At 42.0% G+C, this 21,036-nt stretch overlaps 1 protein-coding gene across 2 annotated transcripts in view; it reads left to right on the top strand.

Moving 5' to 3' along the window:
* The window catches only part of rtn4ip1 (reticulon 4 interacting protein 1), a 52,479-nt gene that overhangs the window by 13,694 nt on the left and 17,749 nt on the right, over window positions 1-21,036 (top strand). For both annotated transcript variants that reach the window (XR_014619534.1, XM_084311656.1), the window contains exons 3-7: window positions 4,856-4,924; window positions 5,709-5,833; window positions 6,263-6,311; window positions 8,533-8,669; window positions 13,758-13,941. Coding sequence is in view for 1 of the 2 variants with exons in the window: in XM_084311656.1 (XP_084167782.1) it covers window positions 4,856-4,924; window positions 5,709-5,833; window positions 6,263-6,311; window positions 8,533-8,669; window positions 13,758-13,941 (564 nt within the window). In the remaining variant the exon portion in view is untranslated. The remainder of the gene's footprint in view (window positions 1-4,855; window positions 4,925-5,708; window positions 5,834-6,262; window positions 6,312-8,532; window positions 8,670-13,757; window positions 13,942-21,036) is intronic.

Genomic DNA, 21,036 nt, shown 5'->3' with positions numbered 1-21,036 from the left:
CTGCCAGAGTTTTCAGGGTATTCTTGTTTACCAGAGAGGAGATCCGGTACAAGAATCTAGTTCGTTGGTTGACTTTTTTTATTACATTGGATGCCATTTTGTCACAGGAAAGATTTGCCTCTAGGATGGAACCCAGGTAGGTAATTTCGTCTTTCCTTGTGACAATATTGTCACCCACTGTAACTGAGAAGCCGTCGGTCTTGCTGAGTTTGTTATTTGAACCGAAGAGAATGGACTCTGTTTTGCCCATGTGTAATGATAGTTTGTTATCAGCGAGCCATATGCAGATTTTTGCCTAGTTCCGTGCTGAGGGTTTTTTCAACCTGCAATTTGTTCTTGTCAGAGACCAGCAGGGCTGAGTCGTCCGCAAACAGGAACAAGTTGCAGTCACAGGCTGACGACATGTCATTTGCATAAATTAGGAAGAGTAGCGGTCCTAGTATTCTTCCTTGTGGAACACCACAGCTCACTGTGAGGGGGGGGGGGTAGAGTACCGTTTACCTCTACCATCTGTTCTCTCCCCTCCAGGTAGGATTGCATCCAGCTCACTGATAAGCTATCAAAACCAATTGCCTTTAGCTTGTCCATTAGAATGGAGTGATTGACAGTGTCGAAGGCCTTTTGTAGGTCCAGCATGACCATGCTGCAGTATTTGCCCGCGTCCACCTCTTGTTTGATGTGGTCGTTCAAATAGAGGAGGCATGTGTCAGTGGAGTGGGACGTTCTGAAGCCAGATTGGAATTCGTAGATTAGATTTTTTTCCGCCAGGTACTTTTCGACCTGTTCGTAGACTATTTTCTCCATGACTTTCGAGATGGAGGTAAGAATAGAAACAGGGCGGTAGTTGCCTGGGTCTAATTTGCTGCCCTTTTTGTGCAGAGGGGTCACTCTCGCAATTTTGAAGTCCTTGGAGACGTGCCCCTGTTTTATAGAGAGGTTTATTATGTGTGTGATGACTGGGGTGATGGCGGCTGCTGCGTCTCTGAGGAATTTGGAGGGGATGTTGTCATGGCCAGTGGCCTTGTTAGGTTGGAGGGCGCTCAATTTTTTGAGTACCTCATCGGTTGTTACCATTTCAAGTTTGAAGTCGTCTTTGTGGACCCCTAGGTTTTTGTAGTATGCTACTATGTGTTCTACCCCATAATGCCCTGAGTGGGAGGGTAGTTTGTTTACCAGTGTTGTGGCTATGTTTGTGAAGAAGATGTTTAAGTAATTGGCTACATCCAATGCCTTACTGCCTGGGGAAAACACTCTGCGGTGTTGTGGTGGGGGTCTTTGATAATCCTGCAGGCTTTGCTGACACACCATCCATTGTATATCTCCTGGATGGAGGGAAGCTCACATCCGCTGATGCTCTGAACTGTTTGTACGATTCTCTGTAGCGATTTGCGATTGAGGGAAGAACAGTTCCCATACCAGGCGGTGCTGTATCCAGTCAGTAAGTTATGGCTGTTGTATGGGCATGCCATTGTGGCACGCTTAGGTAATGGGGAAATGGGCTGAGCAAGAGCATGCGTAAAGGGTGCGTAATCTATATGCATCATTGGTGGCCGCTTTCTTCCTGAAGTTCTGTTATTCAACTCCAATTGAATAGGTCTAGCCATGGGCCTACCTGGGCCCACTCATGAAGTCATATGGCCATCGCTTTGTTGTGAGAAGACGTGTTTCCCGTGTCTCCTCTCCACACTTTGTATACTAATCAAAGCAGTGCTGAAATGTGGAGCGAGTCATTGTATATGGTTACATACTGTAACCCCACCACCCTGGATCCAAAGGTGCATCCATTACTGCATAGTGAAATCCAGTCTCTGCCTACAGTATCAATATAAACTTGAAGGCTAAAAACGACATTTTTAGTACGACATTAGAAAAGGATGTCAACGTAATTTTTAGTACGACATTAGAAAAGGATGTCAACGTCATTTTTAGTATGACATTAGAAATTAGGTACTTTTTCTAGGAAGGGAAAACAATGGATGTCTTAGGCGAATATATATATAAGGTCCATAAATATTTGGACATCAACACAATTTTCATCATTCTGACTAGATTTGATTTTGATTTGATTGAAGTTTATTTCAAATATGCAACATAACAAACAAACATCAAGTACATATATAGCCATAAGCCGTTCAAATAATAAATGTATATAAAGAATAATAAATAACAAAGAACAAACAAAAGTCAAACTCAAATTTGTTGTTGTTGTCATTTACATATTTGAAAATGAGTGGGAAGAAGCATACACTTATTTAACCCCACCCATATTTACTTATCAGAACATACTATATTTTATTTACTAATTCATACATTCATACTAGACTTGTATTGAAAAATGAACTTAGTTAACAATACATTTTTTAATAATACCTTATTAAAATTATCCAAACTATGTTACACTGTAAAGATCCTCTAGCCATTTTTTATACATATATACAACTATATACCTACATATGCACATATATACATTTATATATACATACATACACATACATACTGCCAGTTATCAAACCCCTTCTTCATCTCTGTACCTCTGTAAAACCATTTGACTGTATTTTATTTTAAACTGTTTTATGTTTTGACATTGCTTTAACTCCACAATCAGACCATTCCATAATTTTACTGCGCATATTGAAATACAAAGCCTCTTCATGGTCATTCGAAAACTATCTTTTGAAATTAAATGTTCCCCTTCAATTGTAACCCCCATCTTGCACGTTGAACAGTCTTTGAATATTTCCTGGGAGTTTATTATTTTTTGCTTTGTACATTATTTGTGCAGTTTGATACATTACAATATCACTACATTTTAATAATTTTGACTGTAAGAAAAGTGAATGAGTATGTTCCAGATATCCAACCTTGTGAAGCTCTTTTCTGTAGGATGGTTAATGGGTGTAATGAGCATTTATAATTACTTCCCCAGACTTCAATGCAGTAAGTTAAATATGGTGAAACTAGTGAACAGTAGAGAATGTGAAGTGATTTGTGATCCAGGGCCTGCTTTGCTTTGTTTATTACTGAAATGCTCCTTGCCAATTTGGTTTGAATATGTTTGATATGTGATTTCCAATACGTTTTTTCGTCAATCGTGACACCAAGAAATTTTACTTCAGACACTCTTTCAATTTCCACCCCATCTATTTTTATCTGTACACATATCTTTCCTACAATTTCCAAACAGCATTATTTTGGTCTTAGATACATTTATGACAATTTGTTGAAATCAAACCATATTTTAAGTTTAAACATTTTCTGCGTAATGTCCTCCTGCAGTTTATTTAAATTATCCCCAGAACAGAAAATATTTGTCATCTGCAAACAAAACTAATTTCAGTAACTTGGACACTTTACATTATGTCATTGATATACAGTATAAATAATTTTGGCCCCAACACTGACCCCTGGGGGACACCACAAGCAATGTCCAAACACATTGAAGAGCAATCACCCAGTTTCACATACTGTTGTCTCTTATTTAGATAACTTTTGATCCAGTCTAGTACTACTCCCCTGATGCCATACATTTCCAATTTGTTAATTAATATATCATGGTTGATTGTGTCAAATGCTTTTTTTAGATCAATAAATACTCCAATTGCATATTGTTTTTTGTCTATGGCATTTGTGATTTCCTCTATTGTTTCTATTTATTGCCAGTGACGTTGATCTGTTTGCTCTGAACCCATATTGGCAGAGAGTAGTTAATGCTTATCTAAGAAAGCATCTAACCTGTTGTTAAAAAGTTTTTCGAGTACTTTGGAGAATTGTGGGAGTAAAGAGACAGGTCTATAGTACATCACCACAATGGATTTGAAATGAAACTATCAAGATCTGCAGACTTCCAGCTTTCATTTGAGGATATTTACATTCAAATCAGGTGAACCGTGTAAGAATAGCAATAATTTCTGTATGTGCGTCCCCCTTTTCAAGGGACCAAAAGTAATTGGACATTTGGCTGCTCAGCTGTTATTCCCCCTTTATTTCATTTACAAGGAGCAGATAAAAGGTCTAGAGTTAATTTTAAGTGTGGTATTTGCATTTGAAATCTGTTGCGGTCAACTCAATATGAGGTCAAAAGAGCTGTCACTATCAGTGAAGCAAGCCATCGTTAGGCTGAAAAATCTAGGTGTGACCAAATCAACTCTTTGGTACATTCATAAAAAGAAAGAACGCACTGGTGAGCTCAGCAACACCAAAAGACCTGGAAGACCATGGAAAACAACTGTGGTGGATGACAGAAGAATTCTTCACAACAGTTGGCCAGATCGAGAACACTCTCCAGGAGGTAGACGTAGTCAACAATCAAGAGAAGACTTCACCAGAGTGAATACAGAGGGTTAACCACAAAAACACGAAGCCCAGATTAGAGTTTGCCAAAAAAAACATCTTAAAAAGTCTGTACAGTTCTGGAACAACATGCAGTAGGTGACTGGCAGAGCTTCACCAGGGACGAAACCCAGCATCTGGTGATGTCTATGGGTTCCAGTCATTGACTGCTAAGGATTTGCAACCAAGTATTAAAAGTGACCCATTTTATTTATGGATTTTTAGTTTGTCTAATTACTTTTGGACTTTTATAAAGGGGGTCCACATGTAGAAACGGTTGTAATTCCTACACTGTTCATACTGTAAATACCCTCAAATTAAAGCTGAAAGTCTGCATTTCAAGTCTATTCTGGTGGTGTGCAGAGCCAAAATCGTGTCGATGTCCAAATATTTATGGACCCGACTGTGTATATATATATATATATCATTTTATTGTGTACCTTTTGGCACATAGTGATAAATAGATGAGAACTAGGTGCAGACACAAATAATCCAATGAATGTATAATTGTTCTTGTGTCCCTCAGGTGTGGGCGGCTGTTCCTCCATGGAAGCAGGGCAGCTTGGCTGAATTTGTGGTGCTGAGTGCCAACGAGGTATTGTTTTGGCTCTTGGGGGATCATCTTTCTTTAGTCATGATGAGTCAGCTAATCTCAACCAGTAACTGGTCCAATCGGGATCCTCTGTTATAACTGTGGTCCGTATTGTGTCCGGGCGGTGTCCTCTGTTATAACTGTGGTCCGTATTGTGTCCGGGCGGGGCCTGCTGTTATAACTGTGGTCCGTATTGTGTCCGGGCGGGGCCCTCTGTTATAACTGTGGTCCGTATTGTGTCCGGGCGGGGCCTGCTGTTATAACTGTGGTCCGTATTGTGTCCGGGCGGGGCCCTCTGTTATAACTGTGGTCCGTATTGTGTCCGGGCGGGGCCCTCTGTTATAACTGTGGTCCGTATTGTGTCCGGGCGGGGCCCTCTGTTATAACTGTGGTCCGTATTGTGTCCGGGCGGGGCCCTCTGTTATAACTGTGGTCCGTATTGTGTCCGGGCGGGGCCCTCTGTTATAACTGTGGTCCGTATTGTGTCCGGGCGGGGCCCTCTGTTATAACTGTGGTCCGTATTGTGTTCGGGCGGGGCCCTCTGTTATAACTGTGGTCCGTATTGTGTCCGGGCGGGGCCCTCTGTTATAACTGTGGTCCGTATTGTGTCCGGGCGGGGCCCTCTGTTATAACTGTGGTCCGTATTGTGTCTGGGCGGGGTTCTCTGTTATAACTGTGGTCCGTATTGTGTCCGGGCGGGGCCCTCTGTTATAACTGTGGTCCGTATTGTGTCCGGGCGGGGTTCTCTGTTATAACTGTGATCCGTATTGTGTCCGGGCGGGGTCAGATATCCTACAAACCAAAGTCACTGACTCACACGGAGGCAGCGGCCATTCCTTATGCGGCGGCCACCGCCTGGTCGGCCCTGGTGAACACCGGAGGACTCAACCAGGACAACTGTGCCAAGAAACGGTGAGAAACACACATGTGGGCAATGCCCCAGCCCAGTGTCTGTCCACCCAGTGTCCGTCTGTCTTCTTCATCCATCCCAGAGAAGCTGTATGTCTTGGCGATCGTTGATTATTCCACATGGTGCAACACCCTGAGCTTCAGGCCAGCTCGTCATAAGCACATGGGGGACTTATCCCCGTCTGCCTGGGTAGAGCAACACACCTCACACGTTCAAGCCCCTGGTCCACCTGAAATTAGATCCAAGAACCGTGTACAAGAATAGTGGAATTTTTGTTATAAGTCTCAACTGAAATCAAAAGGCTCTCGCTTTGTTTTCTTTACATAGATGTAAATCGTATGATTATAGATATTCTAAAAACTTAAATGTTTTGTGAACACAATCATTTGCCTTTGTCTCTCTCTCTCTCTCTCTCTCTCTCTCACTTTTAGTATTCTGATCCTTGGAGGATCGGGTGGCGTGGGAACGTTCTCAATACAGGTGATGATGATGATGGTGATCATGAAGATATGATATGCCATTTGGTGGAGGCTTTTATCCACGGTTCCTGTTATAGAAGCCCAGTGGGATGCCCAGTGGGAATGGAACCAAAATATGTTCCAATGAATGTCATTATTGGCTGCTCAAAAAGACCCATCATATGACAAACTGAATTTGTATTACCTTTCTTCTATGCTATGAAGGAAGGGTGCACTGCATTTACAAAACAAGACTAAATGAGCGCAACACGCCATGTGGCACAATAATCATTTTAGCCCACTCATCTTGTTTTCATGATCATCGGAAGCCAAAATCTTAATTGCCCAGCCCCCTACTCGAACGGCCAACCGTATGGTAAATACCACTGGTCAATTTGGGAAAATTCCATGATACCCAAGTTGTGACGTTTCACTGACCCTTCACCTTTTGTCATGCAAACATACTTTATTATGAACATGGAGTGTCATGAGACTTGTGATTCCTAAAAGATCGCTCAAACCGCATGCATCAAGAAAGAATGGTTGAATAACCTGGCTGAATCTGCTGCCTTGTGTCTGATTGAACCTGAACGCTATCGCGGCAAAAGGGGGCGGGCTAGTGGCGTGGGGTCGTGGCCAATCAGAGAAAGGCTGAACACAAGTTGGTTGCCTTTAATATTCACGCGTCCTGGCACTGCTGTGTTGTCCTACAAGCATGGCCGCATCATGGCGGCAAACATTCAAAAATCCAATGTGGGGTTTATCACATTCTAGAATAATTGATCGAATTGGGACTTTTGAACTTATGCCCGACAAATAACCAACGAGCGTGTTTAAAAGAAAAAGTGAAATTTACTTGAATTGCAAGGAACTGTGCTGTCCAGTGTAACTTTGGCTCAAAGTCGTCTTATTATATTTTACTAAAGGTTAGCATGATGTGAGTTGATGTCCTTTAGGGCATAGCCTAGAAGAGAAAAGCTGGGAAGAAAATGGGGCATGAAATCTGGTTCATGTGTAACTTCAGAATTCCACACCGACTTGCCATACTAGAATTAGAAGCTACTGTGTGCGAGAGTGGCCGATGCACCAGGGGGTGCTGGGTATTGTAGTTCTCTTGCTCAAACCCGGTATACATTATTATTTTATTGTTTTTATGCAGTGGTGTGAGTATTATGGCTTTTGTATCGCAGATATGTTAAAGGTTAGTCCATGAAATTCAAGTTATCCTCATAGAGGGCGACCAGTCAGGTTAAAGGGGTGGAATCGACTGTAGAGCTCTATTGTCCAGAATCTTGCCTTTCAAGGAGTAATTTTGCCTGGATCCAGACCCTGAATCGCTAGTCCCGCTTACTTTGAAATTCTTTCATGCAAATTCAGTATTATTATCAGGCAAATTATTATTTTATCAGTTAAAAAAGAAAAAAGCTGATTGCCAGCAATGTCGAGAGCAGCTAGTGGGTTTGGTTTGACCTTTAAAGCTGTGTGTGCTCAGTGAAATGTTGCTTTAAGTGGGTCAGGGTGTTCAGAAGCCACATCTGTCACCTGACTTAACATCTTTCCACGAAAACGAACACGGAGCATTTGCACACAAGCGCGACGCAAGCAGTGGTCACGTAAACAGCGGTAATAGCGAGGATTCGACGAATGAGAGAATGCAACACCAAATAGAGAGTGAGGTTATATAAGATTCTCTCTATAATAAAAGCCAGGAGTTGCAGTGTATTTATGTCGGTAAGGAGCACTCCTCTTTTGCCCGGGGTTTCAAAATGTGCCACCAAAACCTCACAGGGTGACCTAGATATCTCATGTTACACGGATAAAACATTTGATCTTCTTGATACAAAATGATAATGGACGCTCATATGCCGGCTGCAGTGGGTGTAGCACAGAACAAAATTTAAAGACACCATTTCCTTCTCTGCCTGATTACCCCACACCCCAAAAGAAATAAGAAAATTTAAAGAAAAGCTCCAACTAGGACAGCTACTTCTGAACAGTTTGTAAATGTGAAGACTTATTCTTCAGGTAACAACCAAGACTAGGCAACACCCGTCTTCCATCATATGAGACCTTCACTTTAAAATATGGACACTTTTGCAATATGTTCCCTGAGCCACTATGATGCATGAGATGTTACTAGCTGTAACAAGACAACGAGGTAATGAATATACAGTTAATCTTATTACATTTTATCAAATTATCAATACAGTTAATCAATGACATTTAAATTTCCCTGGGGTCAGATGGTGAAGGCGTGGGGAGCCCACGTGACTGTGACCTGCTCCCAGAATGCTAAGCGGCTGGTGAGGGGATTGGGGGCAGACAACGTGGTGGACTATAACGCCGGACCTGTCGAGGGGCCCCTCAGCGCACTGGAGAAGTGAGTGGAGTGCACTTTCACACGTGCACATGTACACACACACACACTTCACTTTAAATTTAAGGGCGAAAGTGAAATTGTTACTTTTGTTCAATATCACAATATTATTGGCCTATTTTGATGTGTGGGGTGTTTGGGGGACTGGCTGTTCTGGAGTGGTTCATATGCTTTCGAGCAACACTGTACTTATTGTACTTATTTTATGGCTATTCTTATGTTTGCACTTTCTACATTGCACTACTTTTATTGTCTTTTATACCTACAGCGTCATTTCCTCGCGTCTAAATCATCCGGTTTCTGATGCAATGCACAGAGATTTTTATAAGCTCAATAACACTTAACACTTTGATCGCCATGGGTTAAATTCATAATTTACCATCCCTAGCCAGCTCTATTTGTCTATAACTTTTTTAATTCTATTGCTAAATTGCCATTATTATGGCCCATTCATTGTCCTATATCCATTGTTCAGGGTGTAGCAACGATATACTTTTTCATTCACATATTCATACTAAAATATGGTCTAAAGTATAAGTATGTTTTTATCTTTTTCTGCAGCTTTCTCCAGAACTTGATTTATAGCTCCAAATGCATTATATTGATGATGAAATACAGTTTGATAGCAATCGGCGCAAGATAAAAAATGTCAACTGGACGTGGTTCTAGAAGTTACTACGTATCATCTGATATTGACCGGATGGGCGAGGGGGCGTTTATAATTCCGTGGGCAACGTTATACCATTTGTCTAGTGTGGGTCATATGGTCATCAGAGCAGTTTATATGGAATACGTTAGAAAATAACGCTGGATCTTACCGTATGTTCCTCGCGCCGTTGGACGATCAGCGTGGAGTAGACAGTTTTCGATTATGGGATGTTGATCCTGATGAACCATTTCCAGGTTGTATAATACTATATACGTCCAAATAACGTTGTTTATTGAGTTAGGGCGAGCGATTGATCATCCAGTGTGTTGAGATGGAGTCCGGCTACCGATCGCGAGTGCCCGGACGACATATGGATGAGCACTTCCTGTTTGGCGCGCCCCTCCCTCTTGGCCGATCTGCCGATTGGCCACCAGATGGCGCTCTTGAACCATTAGACAGTTGAGTGGAGCTCACCAGTACATCTCATGTCTCCGGAGGAGAAATATGATTTCGATCACAGATTTTTGAATTATTGATATCAAAGACGAGTTACGGCGTCTTCGGCAGAATGAGCATGGCTAGGAATGACGTCTAAACACGTCATCGGCGATTAAAGTGTTAAAATCATTGGTAAACAAACGTAGTGCTGAAAATATACTCTTTGACTGCTGTTTTGATAGGGTTAGGGTTTTTATTCTTGGTTATATTTGAAAAAGAAACAACATTGCTTAATACGGACTGTATTGATCTATTTATGACGTGAAAAAAATCTCGGCCCGGTCGGGCTTAAGGTATTAACATTTTCAGTGCCACGGACGACATATCTCGTTTTATTAGGCCCCCCACTGAGTGCCCACGACGACAAATATCGTTTTATTTGTTTATTAGCGATCTGATTTAATATTTCATCAACCGAGTCTCTCGTTGGTACAGCAGCTCCTCCAGGAGCTCAGAATGGGAAAAAGCGCCCCCTATCGTCTATCCCTGTGTTAACTGCAGGTCAGTCGCTTAGACTGACCTGGGATCTGTAGATATGTAGAGGCGGAGCCAGTTGGTTCCTTGTGCTGGCAAGCTGTCTGCTCAACATGGAAGTCATCGCGGAACGGGAATCAGCCTGGAATATATATTCACAGTAGCCAATACTCAATCAATAAGCGTGATCGATATTTGGAATGGCGATCAGGAATTGCAATGATCTTTTTGGAGAACATCTGATCTGAGGTAAGGAATCTATTTGACCAGTCTTGGGATAATCAGAGTTGTATTCGCTGAGATCTCAGCGTTTGCCCTATGTGTGTGTGTGTGCGCGTTCGCTGATGAGGAAATACGAGAATCGATTTTTCAGCTTGCGTCTCTAGCGTGCATACGTACACATATACTATCGATAATCTAGCGTTTATTTGAAAATGATTCATAAATAGGCCGAAAAATTACAACGTTTTTGTGTATTCTAGAATATTCCAGTAAACGTCTTTTATCATGGAATCTTTATATTTTCCTTGAAAACGAGGGCTTTTCAAAATGCTATAAAACGAAAATGAACCGATAAAAAAACAATCCGCTTCGACAATGTTGACTGGAAAACTAGTCATTGATAAGCGACGGGCAGATTAGACACACAGCCATAATTTAAAACATAGATTAGGCGTTTTTAACGCTAACATTGAAGTGGATGGTGGGCATTCAACTCTGAAAGTGTTAATAGAGAAATTAGTTACACATTGTTGCTTTAAATAAAATCCCATTTAAATAATAGTACTTCTACTTGAGTAATACTGTATATTCTGTACTCTTTCTGCCTGATATGCATAACAGTTAGGTAGTACCAATTAAATGCAGTGCAAATTGTATGGAGATGGATGCTGTCCCTATGCATGGTATGTGAGGTCATTGTACCATGTGTGGTGCACTGTGAGGTTGCCGAATGTCTCTGCACCGTTGTGACCATGCCCGTACAAAAAAGTATCTTGGTATTTCCAAAAGATTATCATTGTATTTCCAAGAGGCCATATTAAACTTTTTGGGATTTCCCCTTATTCTTTAGCTGGAGGTACATGTAGAACATCTGCAGTTACAAAATCTTAAATCCATGCCAATGGGAGTTATTCTCTCCAACAGAAAATACTCCTGAACTGCCTGAAACGCCTTGTTTGTAGTCCAGTCTTTCTGGCTAGAATGCCTCGTTTTTAGTCCAGCCTTTTTTTCTGTTTCACAGCTAACACAATAGTATTATAAGTTACAACTATACGCTCTTGTCCTGACTTACGTTTCTCATTTTTTTCATTATGGCAGTTCGCTCGTAAACTTGTTCTTTTTCCACCTAAACACTTTACTAAAATATGTTTCTGACAACATTTTAGGCAAGAAATAGGATATGGAATTGCTGGATTTTCATTCATATTTAATCTGCAAAGTCCAGTTTGACAGTTTGATATGAATTTCGTGAGCCTCCTCGCATGCACGCTTGGGTGTGGGAAGCAGCAGCTGATTTGTGACTGGAGCCACAATAGCCTGTATCAGGTTGAGAGCAGGACAAACTGAGATTACCCTGTACCCTGAGATTATATCCTTGGAATGTTCTTCTTTTTCCGGTATTTATAGGACAATCATTTCCCATGCTCTTAATTAATATGCTCATGTCTATTAGTGTGATTCACACACCTCTAATGAGATACACCCATGATATTGTCAATGTATTGTATGACAGATGAGATTTATATATTTTTGAGATGTGAATATGTCACCAGATATGAGTATTTTCGGGGGCATATTTGTTCTTTGTCACTCTCGATTTTGGTTGCAGGATCTGATTGATAGGGGCTATTTCTAACCCCTGTGCCCTCATATATATTTCCTACACTGGCATACATTGAATAATATTAAGAATGAGTGATATATATATATTATATTAAGGCTGTCAAAGTTAACACGGTATTAACGCGTTAACGCAAAATTCTTTTAACGCCACCATTTTTCTATCGCAAGATTAGCGTTTTAATAAAAAAAGAAATTATTTTTCTTTTATATATATATATTTTTTTACTAGACTTCACACACTTGGTGTATTATTGATACTCTCATTGATACTATGTTTGTTTCTGACTCAAAGTGTGTGTGTGTGTGTGTGTGTGTGTGTGTGTGTGTGTGTGTGTGTGTGTGTGTGTGTGTGTGTGTGTGTGTGTGTGTGTGTGTGTGTGTGTGTGTGTGTGTGTGTGTGTGTGTGTGTGTGTGTGTGTGTGTGTGTGTGTGTGTGTGTGTGTGTGTGTGTGTGTGTGTGTGTGTGTGTGTGTGTGTGAGTGTGAGTGTGAGTGTGAGAGAGAGAGATGAGGAAGGGGCAAAAGAGAAAGATCTGGGAGTGTGTGAGAGAGAGAGGGGGGGTCCCTTGTGTGGGTTAATGTAACAAGTTCCTAACTTTTTCTTTCGCCTATTATTTCATGCACACTTTATTCATTGTTTTAAATTATTATTTTCTTTTAAGTTATTTTGTTTGTCTTGAATTTATGCAAATTTGCAATGCATGAGCCATCCTTTTTGTGTTAAATGGCTGCTTAAACAAAAAGAAATGGGGATGAATAGTTCAAGTGTAAAGTTCAACACACTACTGTGTTAGTAATCATTACTATGTAATGTTACAGTTAGTAAATTGGTATGCCCATGATTTTTTTGTTGGGCTTTTTTCTTTTCTTTTTTTACAATGCAGTTTGCACATCTTAGTTACTTGAAGATTCTGGACAGTATTTCTCATTGTGGCAATAAATAAACATGCACTTTTAGCATAAAGCAAGCATTTGTAGACTCATGTTGATAAGAGTATTAAAACTTGAAACATATCAGTTTAAGGTCAGGAACAGATAAAAAAATATGCGATTAATTTGCGATTAATCGTGAGTTAACTATGGACAATCATGTGATTAATCAGATTAAATATTTTAATCTATTGACAGCCTTAATATATATATATATATATATATATATATATAAGTGCACTCTCATTCCTGGTTTATCCAGATAAAGATCCTTAGATTATCAAAACGCTGATCTTTCAATAAACATAGTGGGAGCAAATCTTAACTGTGCAGACTCTAATATCTTTTATTAATTCCATAACATTTTCCATGATATTAACATCATTATCATGGTTTAAGATACAAAATTGTTACTATGGTGATACATGACCTTTACCATGGCAGCAACATGGTAAATTATTTATGCAATAGACTGAAATTACCATCAAACTACCATGATTATTTTTTGTACAACAAATTCCTGGCCGTTCTTTTGTTGTTGGCTAATTAAAGGTTTCTTCTGATTCTGAATGTCTTATCTGTCTGCATCTCTCTCTCTCTCTCTCTCTCTCTCTCTCTCTCTCTCTCTCTCTCTCTCTCTCTCTCTCTCTCTCTCTCTCTCTCTCTCTCTCTCTCTCTTTCTCCTTCCCTTCCCAGGTTTGATTTGATCCTGGACAACGTGGGTGGGGACACAGAGCGCTGGGCGCTGGGCCTGCTCAAGCCTTGGTGTGGTGCCAAGTACATCACCCTGGTGAACCCCTTCCTCCAGAACACAGACCTGCTGGGCATCGCCGACGGCATGCTGCAGACTGCGGCGACCGTGGCAACCAAGGCCGTCAAGGTAACCCCCAGTCGCAGAGTTTTATTGATTGATTGAAAACTTTAATAACAGATTGCAGAATGGGTACAATACAGTACAGCTCAATACAAACAACTGATAAGAGAGGCAAGGTGCGGATCATTAAATTGGCCATGATTGCAGGGAACAAGTGTATTGCCATGCTGTGGAAAAGTGCTGAATCCCCCCCCATGTCTATGTGGCTTAGTGAAATCTCTTCGTACATGGCATCAGAGAAAATAATGTTCAATCTTAAGAAAAAACCACATCTCTTTGATAAATGCTGGGCTGGGTTTAGGCAATACTTAGAACAGATTACATAGTAGGTTGACGATGTAGGCTATTATTGAAGCTCCCTTTTGTCTTTCTGATGGGTATATATTGCAATGAATGATACTGTAAATGTTATTAGTTGCTCTTTGAAGAGAAAAGATGTAACGTTAGATATTTATTTGTTTGGTGTAGAAGTATGGGCACCTGTTAGACGGGTGTAACTGGGTTTACAAAATTCTCAAAATGTGTAAAAAAGAAAAAACTGAATTTGTTGAGGTCCTAGTCTGGGGGAGGGGAGGGGGGGTCTGGCCTAGAGGATTATTTTTTTGTTTATATTGATGTTTATTTTTATTTCAGGGGGGGGGCGGTTTATTTTGTATCTATTTTTCTGTAACTCGGGGAGGGGGGGCAGTTGGCAGCATTTCCTTTTGTATGGTTGTTGAACTGATTGAAAAAAATATAAAAAATACCAATAAACATATTGTTTAAAAAAAAATACAAACAACTGCTACGAGGATGCAGACCAGAAAAAGACTTTAGTCTTGTTTACATAAGGATCCTCTATTTTCAATTCATCAAGACATTTATGACATACAAATATACAGTACTGTGTAAGAAAAAGAGATCATAAAAAATATATACATCCGAAGGGGAAGAAACTGTACATTGGAGGGGGTTGGGTGGGGTGGATTTTGACATTTACCAGGACCAGTTTCTAATTGCAGCCACCCATAGGTGCTCTTTGAGAGCGGTTTTGAAGGAGGGTAGGGATTCGCATTCCTTTACGGCTGTGGGTAGGGCGTTCCACATTATTGTGGCATAATTGCGAAACGTGTTTTGTCTCTTGTTTGAGCCGAATCTGGGTTGAACCCGATTTGTGGAACTTCCTCTGGTGTTGTGGTCGTGGACTTCACTGACCTTTGGGAAGTATTTCGACATGTACATGGGTATCTTAGTGGTGTAGTGTATCTTGTAGACTAGGCACATTGCAAGTTGCTGTACTCTGTCGTCTACTCTAATCCATTCTAGGTTGTCAAAATGGGCAGGGGTAAGGTGGGTTTTTAGGAGTAAGGCCAAGCAGTCATCTGACCGGTTTGTTTTGTGATGTTTGTAGCCTTGTTTTTAGGGCCTTTGAGGCTCCTTTGGTACCATGAGGTGCAAGCATAGTCATAGAACCCTTGAATGAGTGCTCCTGTTAGAGTCTTCAGGATATTCTTGTTTACCAGAGAGGAGATCCTGTACACGAATCTTGTTCATTGGTTGCCATTTTGTCACAGGAAAGATTTGCCTCTAGGATGGAACCCAGGTAGGTAATTTCATCTTTCCTTGTGACTATTCTCACCCACTGTAACAGAGAAGCCGTTGGCCTTGCTGAGTTTGTTATTTGATCCAAAGAGAATGGATTCCGTTTTACCCAGGTGTAATGATTTTATTATTTATTATCAGCGAGCCATGTGCAGATTCTGCCGAGTTCAGAGCTGAGGGCTTTTTCAACCTGCAACTTGTCCCTGTCAGAGACCAGCAGGGCTGAGTCGTCCGCGAACAGGAACAAGTTGCAGTCACAAGCTGATGACATGTCATTTGCATAAATTAGGAACAGTAAAGGTCCTAGTATACTTCCTTGTGGAGCTCAGTCAGTCTGTGATAAGTCCATCACTCTGCCATTCAAATCAGTAAGTTAAAAAAGAAAATCGATCAATAAGTCTCTGATATGTTCAAAGGGCGAATGGCACCCATTATGAAGAGTTCACATACCCACAGACAGCACAGTCTATATTTGTGAATATTCACCACTCACTCACCACTGTAATATTGTTTCATTCTGTGTCCAGGGTCCTATTTTTCAAGAGGTAATTTTGCCTATATGTAATTATCAATATTGAGAGTTGTGGGAAAAGTCTGAAGGCTGCTGTTGGGCAGCAGATATCCCTGGATTAATCTGGAAGCGTGTGTGCTAAGAATTCACGAAGAAATTTACTTTTAAGAATTTGCATTAGATTATCACTGTTGCCACCGGATGGTTCAGTCACCACTCTCTCCAGACGCTAGAAATCAAAGAGAGAACCCTAAAGAGAGAACCCTAGAGCAGTGTTTCTCAACTGGTGGGTCGTGACCCAAAAGTGGGTCGCGGGGCCATTTTGAGTGGGTCGTGGATGTGTGTGTAAAAAAAATTTTTTTTTGCACTAGCTATATTTGTGAAAGTGGCTTCTCAGCTCTGGTCCAGCTGAAGACAAAGCAGAGGTACAGATTGGACATTAATTTGAGCATGACCTCAGAGTTGCTTTGTACCATCACCCCAGACTTTGAGACTCTTGTCAGGAGCAAACAACATCCCCAGTTATCCCATTAGTTCCCTGGGAATATATATTATTATTATAATAATAATTATTATTATTATTATTATTATTATTATTATTATTATTATTATTATTATTATTATTATTATTATTATTATTATTATTATTATTATTATTATTATTATTATTATTATTATTATTATTATTATTATTATTATTATTATTATTATTATTATTATTATTATTATTATTATTATTATTATTTTATTTCATTGTGTTTTTAGCCCTAGTTGTACTTTTGTTGCAACCCCAGTTATCCCATTAGTTCCCCCAAACTTACTGTTGGTCTGTTATGTTAAGCTAAGAAGTCTGCTAAGAAGCATAATTATTTATTATTATTATTATTATTATTATTATTATTATTATTATTATTATTATTATTATTATTATTATTATTATTATTATTATTATTATTATTATTATTATTATTATTATTATTATTATTATTATTATTATTATTTTATTTCATTGGGTTTTTAGCCCTAGTTGCACTTTTGTTGCAACCCCAGTTATCCCATTGGTTCCCCCAAACTTAGGTATGTTATGTTAAGCTAAGAAATCGGCTAAGAAGCATATTATTTATTATTATTTAATTTCATTGTGTTTTTAGCCCTAGTTGCACTTTTGTTGCAACCCCAGGTATCCCCAACAGCCCTCGGACTTCTTTTTTTTTTTAAACTTTATTTTTTAGCGTTTATCGCTTTCCTGGTCAAGCGAGTTGCAGGGTGAAACGGGAGAGAGAGCAGGGGGAGACATTCGGCAAATGACGGCGGGTCCGGGAATCGAACTCGGAGTCAACCAGATCCGTGACGCAGCACGGAGTCCCGCGCGAGCGCGGTAACATGGTGTGCTACTGGAGCACCCCTGCCCTCGGACTTCTACTCCCTCAACCAAGCTACCCCCCCAAACTACAGCTTCATCGCCAAGCCCCGCCTCTCTGGCCGAGGGGGGGGTCTTGCCGTTTTCCATAAACTCTCCCTATCCATCACTGAACTGCACCTAAATCTCCCTCCCATGCTATCCTTTGAATACCTTGCCTTCTCCCTCCCCAACTCTATCACTGCACTACTCCTCTACCGCCTTCCAAAGCCTCATCCCTCTTTTCTAACTGAACTTTCTGATCTCCTGACCATAGCCTCCACTCTCTCCACCCGCCTCCTACTTACCGGTGACCTCAACATCCATGTTGACCAACCTAACTCAAACCTCACTCCTGACTTCCTCTCCCTCCTTGACTGTTTTAGCCTCACCCAGCACATCAACTTTCCCACCCACAACAAAGGCCACACACTCGACCTTGTTTGCTCTGCCTCCCTACCCATATCCAACCCTCACCCCATCCCATTCCCACTCTCTGACCACTACTGCATCCTCTTCGCTGCTCCCCTTCCCCCACCCCACCACTCCAATAAACGCACCATCTCTTTCCGTAACATAAAATCCATTGACCCTCTCACATTGTCTCAGTCCATATCCTCTGCCTTTCCCCCTGACTCCGCCCCCTCTAACCCCGACGACTATGCCCCCCTCCTCAACTCTACTCTCTCTGACTCCCTTGACTCACTGGCACCCCTGAAAACCATCACTGTCTCATTCACCACCTCCTCCCCCTGGTACACTCCGGAACTCCGCTCTATGAAGCAGACCGGCCGTCAATTAGAACGCCTCTATAAAAAAACCCACCTCACCATCCACGCCGACCTCCACAAACAGCACGTCTCTTCCTACCGTGATGCACTCCAAGCTGCCAAATCTGCCCACTACTCCACCATCATCAACAGCAGCAACCGCAACCCCCGGACCCTCTTCTCCACTGTCAAGAAACTCCTACAACCCCCGGACAATAACTCACTCTCCTCCCCTGACCTCTGCAACTCGTTTCTCCTCTTCTTCAATAATAAAATATCTCTAATCAACAGCTCACTGACTGCCCGCATCGCCAATTCCCCCACCCTTGCCCCCCCCCCCCCCCCACTATCATTTTCCCCCCACCTGACTCCATCCCTCCCACCCCTTTTACTGCCTTCGCCCCAGTCGACTCCTCCTTCATCATGGACCTCATGACCACCTCCAAGACCACTACCTGCTCCCTTGACCCCCTACCCACTACTCTCACCAAAGCCTGCCTCCCTGCTCTCATCCCCCACCTCACCGCCCTTTTCAACCAGTCACTATCACTAGGCCACGTCCCCTCCCCCTATAAACTCGCCGCTGTCACCCCTGTCCTTAAAAAAGCCACTTAGTCTCGACCCATCCAACCTCTCCAACTACCGCCCCATATCCAATCTTCCTTTTTTCTCCAAAACACTGGAACGCATTGCTGCCTCCCAACTCCACTCCCATCTCCAGTCCAACACCCTCTATGAACCCCTTCAGTCTGGCTTCCGTCCCGCTCACAGCACCGAAACTGCACTGGTTAAAGTCATCAACGACCAATGTACAGTTTCTACGTCAAATGTATACTTCTTTTCTGGACTCTTTTCGTATCACAAACAGTACTGTATTTGCACATCTGGTATGTCATAAATGTATAGATGTAGCAGTACTGTATCTGTATGTCATATATGTTACGATTAATTGAAAATGGGGGACCCTGATGTAAACAAGACGAAAGTCTTTCTCTGGTCTGCATCCCCTTAACAATTGTATGTATTGAGCTGTACTGTACTGTACCCATTGTGCAATCTGTTAATAAAGTTTTCAATCAATCAATCAATCAATCTCCTCATCTCCGCTGATTCCGGTGCCCTCAACATCCTGATCCTACTCGATCTCAGTGCAGCCTTTGACACAGTGTGTCACTCCATCCTCCTCCAAAGGCTGCACCAACTGGGTGTTGAGGGCACAGCACTTGGCTGGTTCTCCTCCTACCTCACAGACAGACACCAATTCATCTCCCTCTCCGGCCACACCTCCTCCCCCTCCCCAGTCACACAGGGGGTCCCCCAAGGCTCAGTCCTTGGCCCCCTGCTCTTCATCTGCTACATTCTCCCCCTTGGTCACATCATCCGTAAATACCACCTCAACTTCCACTGCTACGCTGATGACACCCAAATCTACATCAGTACACAATCCCCCCACAGCCCACCCCTCAGTCACATCGAATCCTGCATTACCGAACTCCAAACTTGGATGACTCACAACTTCCTCAAATTGAACAGTGACAAGACTGAACTTCTCATTATTGGCACCAAAACCACCCTCACCAGATCCGGACCCATCACACTCACCATCAACGACTCCACCATCACCCCCTCCCCCCTAGTCCGAAACCTTGGTGTCCTCCTTGACCCCACCCTCTCATTTGACCCCCACGTCCACTCCATCGTAAAAATATCTTACTTTCACCTCCGCAACATTGCAAAAATCCATCACTGCCTCTCCCCCCCTGCTGCTGAATCCCTCATTCCCGCCTGGACTACTGCAACTCCCTCCTCACTGGTATCACCTCCCGCTCCCTCCATAAACTGCAAATGGTCCAAAATTCAGCCGCCCGCCTCCTCACTAACACCCGGTCCCGCGAACACATCACTCCTGTCCTCCACTCTCTCCACTGGCTCCCGATCAAACACAGCATAAACTTTAAAACACTACTCCTCACCTTCAAAGCCCTCCACAGCCTGGCCCCCCCCTACCTGACTGATCTCCTTCTTCCCTACCGCCCCACCTGTTCCCTCCGGTCCTCCTCCACTGCCTCCCTCACTGTCCCGACATCCAAGCTTAAAAACTTTGGAGATCGGGCCTTCTCTCGTACTGCACCCCGACTCTGGAACTCCCTCCCCCAGTCCATCAGAGACTCCCCCACACTCTCCACCTTCAAAGCTTGCCTCAAAACCCACCTGTTCTCCCTTGCCTTCAACCCCCCCCCCCCCCCCCCCACCCATAACCCCCCCCCCTCCAACCTGATTGATGTCCGTCTCCAGTCTTTTTGTGCTATCATGTTGTCTTCCCTGTTCCCCCCATGGTCTCATGTTCCTTTTGTTTTTGTTTCTTTGTTTCTTTGTTTTTGTTTCTTTCCTTTTTGTTTCTTTTGTTTTTACTTTTGCTCCAGACTATTGTCAGCGACTTCGGGTTATTGAGAAGCGCTATATAAATTAAATGAATTATTATTATCCCATTAGTTCCCCCAAACTTACTGTAGGTCTGTTATGTTAAGCTACGAAGTCTGCTAAGAAGCATAATTATTTATTATTATTATTTAATTTCATTGGGTTTTTAGCCCTAGTTGCACTTTTGTTGCATTTTTTGTGTTGTTTTTAACAGTGCATGAAAGATTGTGTATTACTGCAAAAACACATTTTGAAATAAATCATAGTCGTTCAAAAATTTGGGTCGCGACTTAATGACTAAGGACAATGTTGGGTCCCGAGGCTAGACCAGTTGAGAACCACTGCCCTAGAGAACCCTAAAATCGAATCGGTAGTGTGACCAAAGTTTTTTCCTAGCAGGAATGTGACAAACCTGGTTC

The sequence above is a fragment of the Notolepis coatsorum genome, assembly GCF_963971535.1.
Source record: "Notolepis coatsorum genome assembly, chromosome: 3".
NCBI classification, from domain to species: domain Eukaryota; kingdom Metazoa; phylum Chordata; class Actinopteri; order Aulopiformes; family Paralepididae; genus Notolepis; species Notolepis coatsorum.
This window is presented reverse-complemented; position numbering and strand designations above follow the sequence as displayed.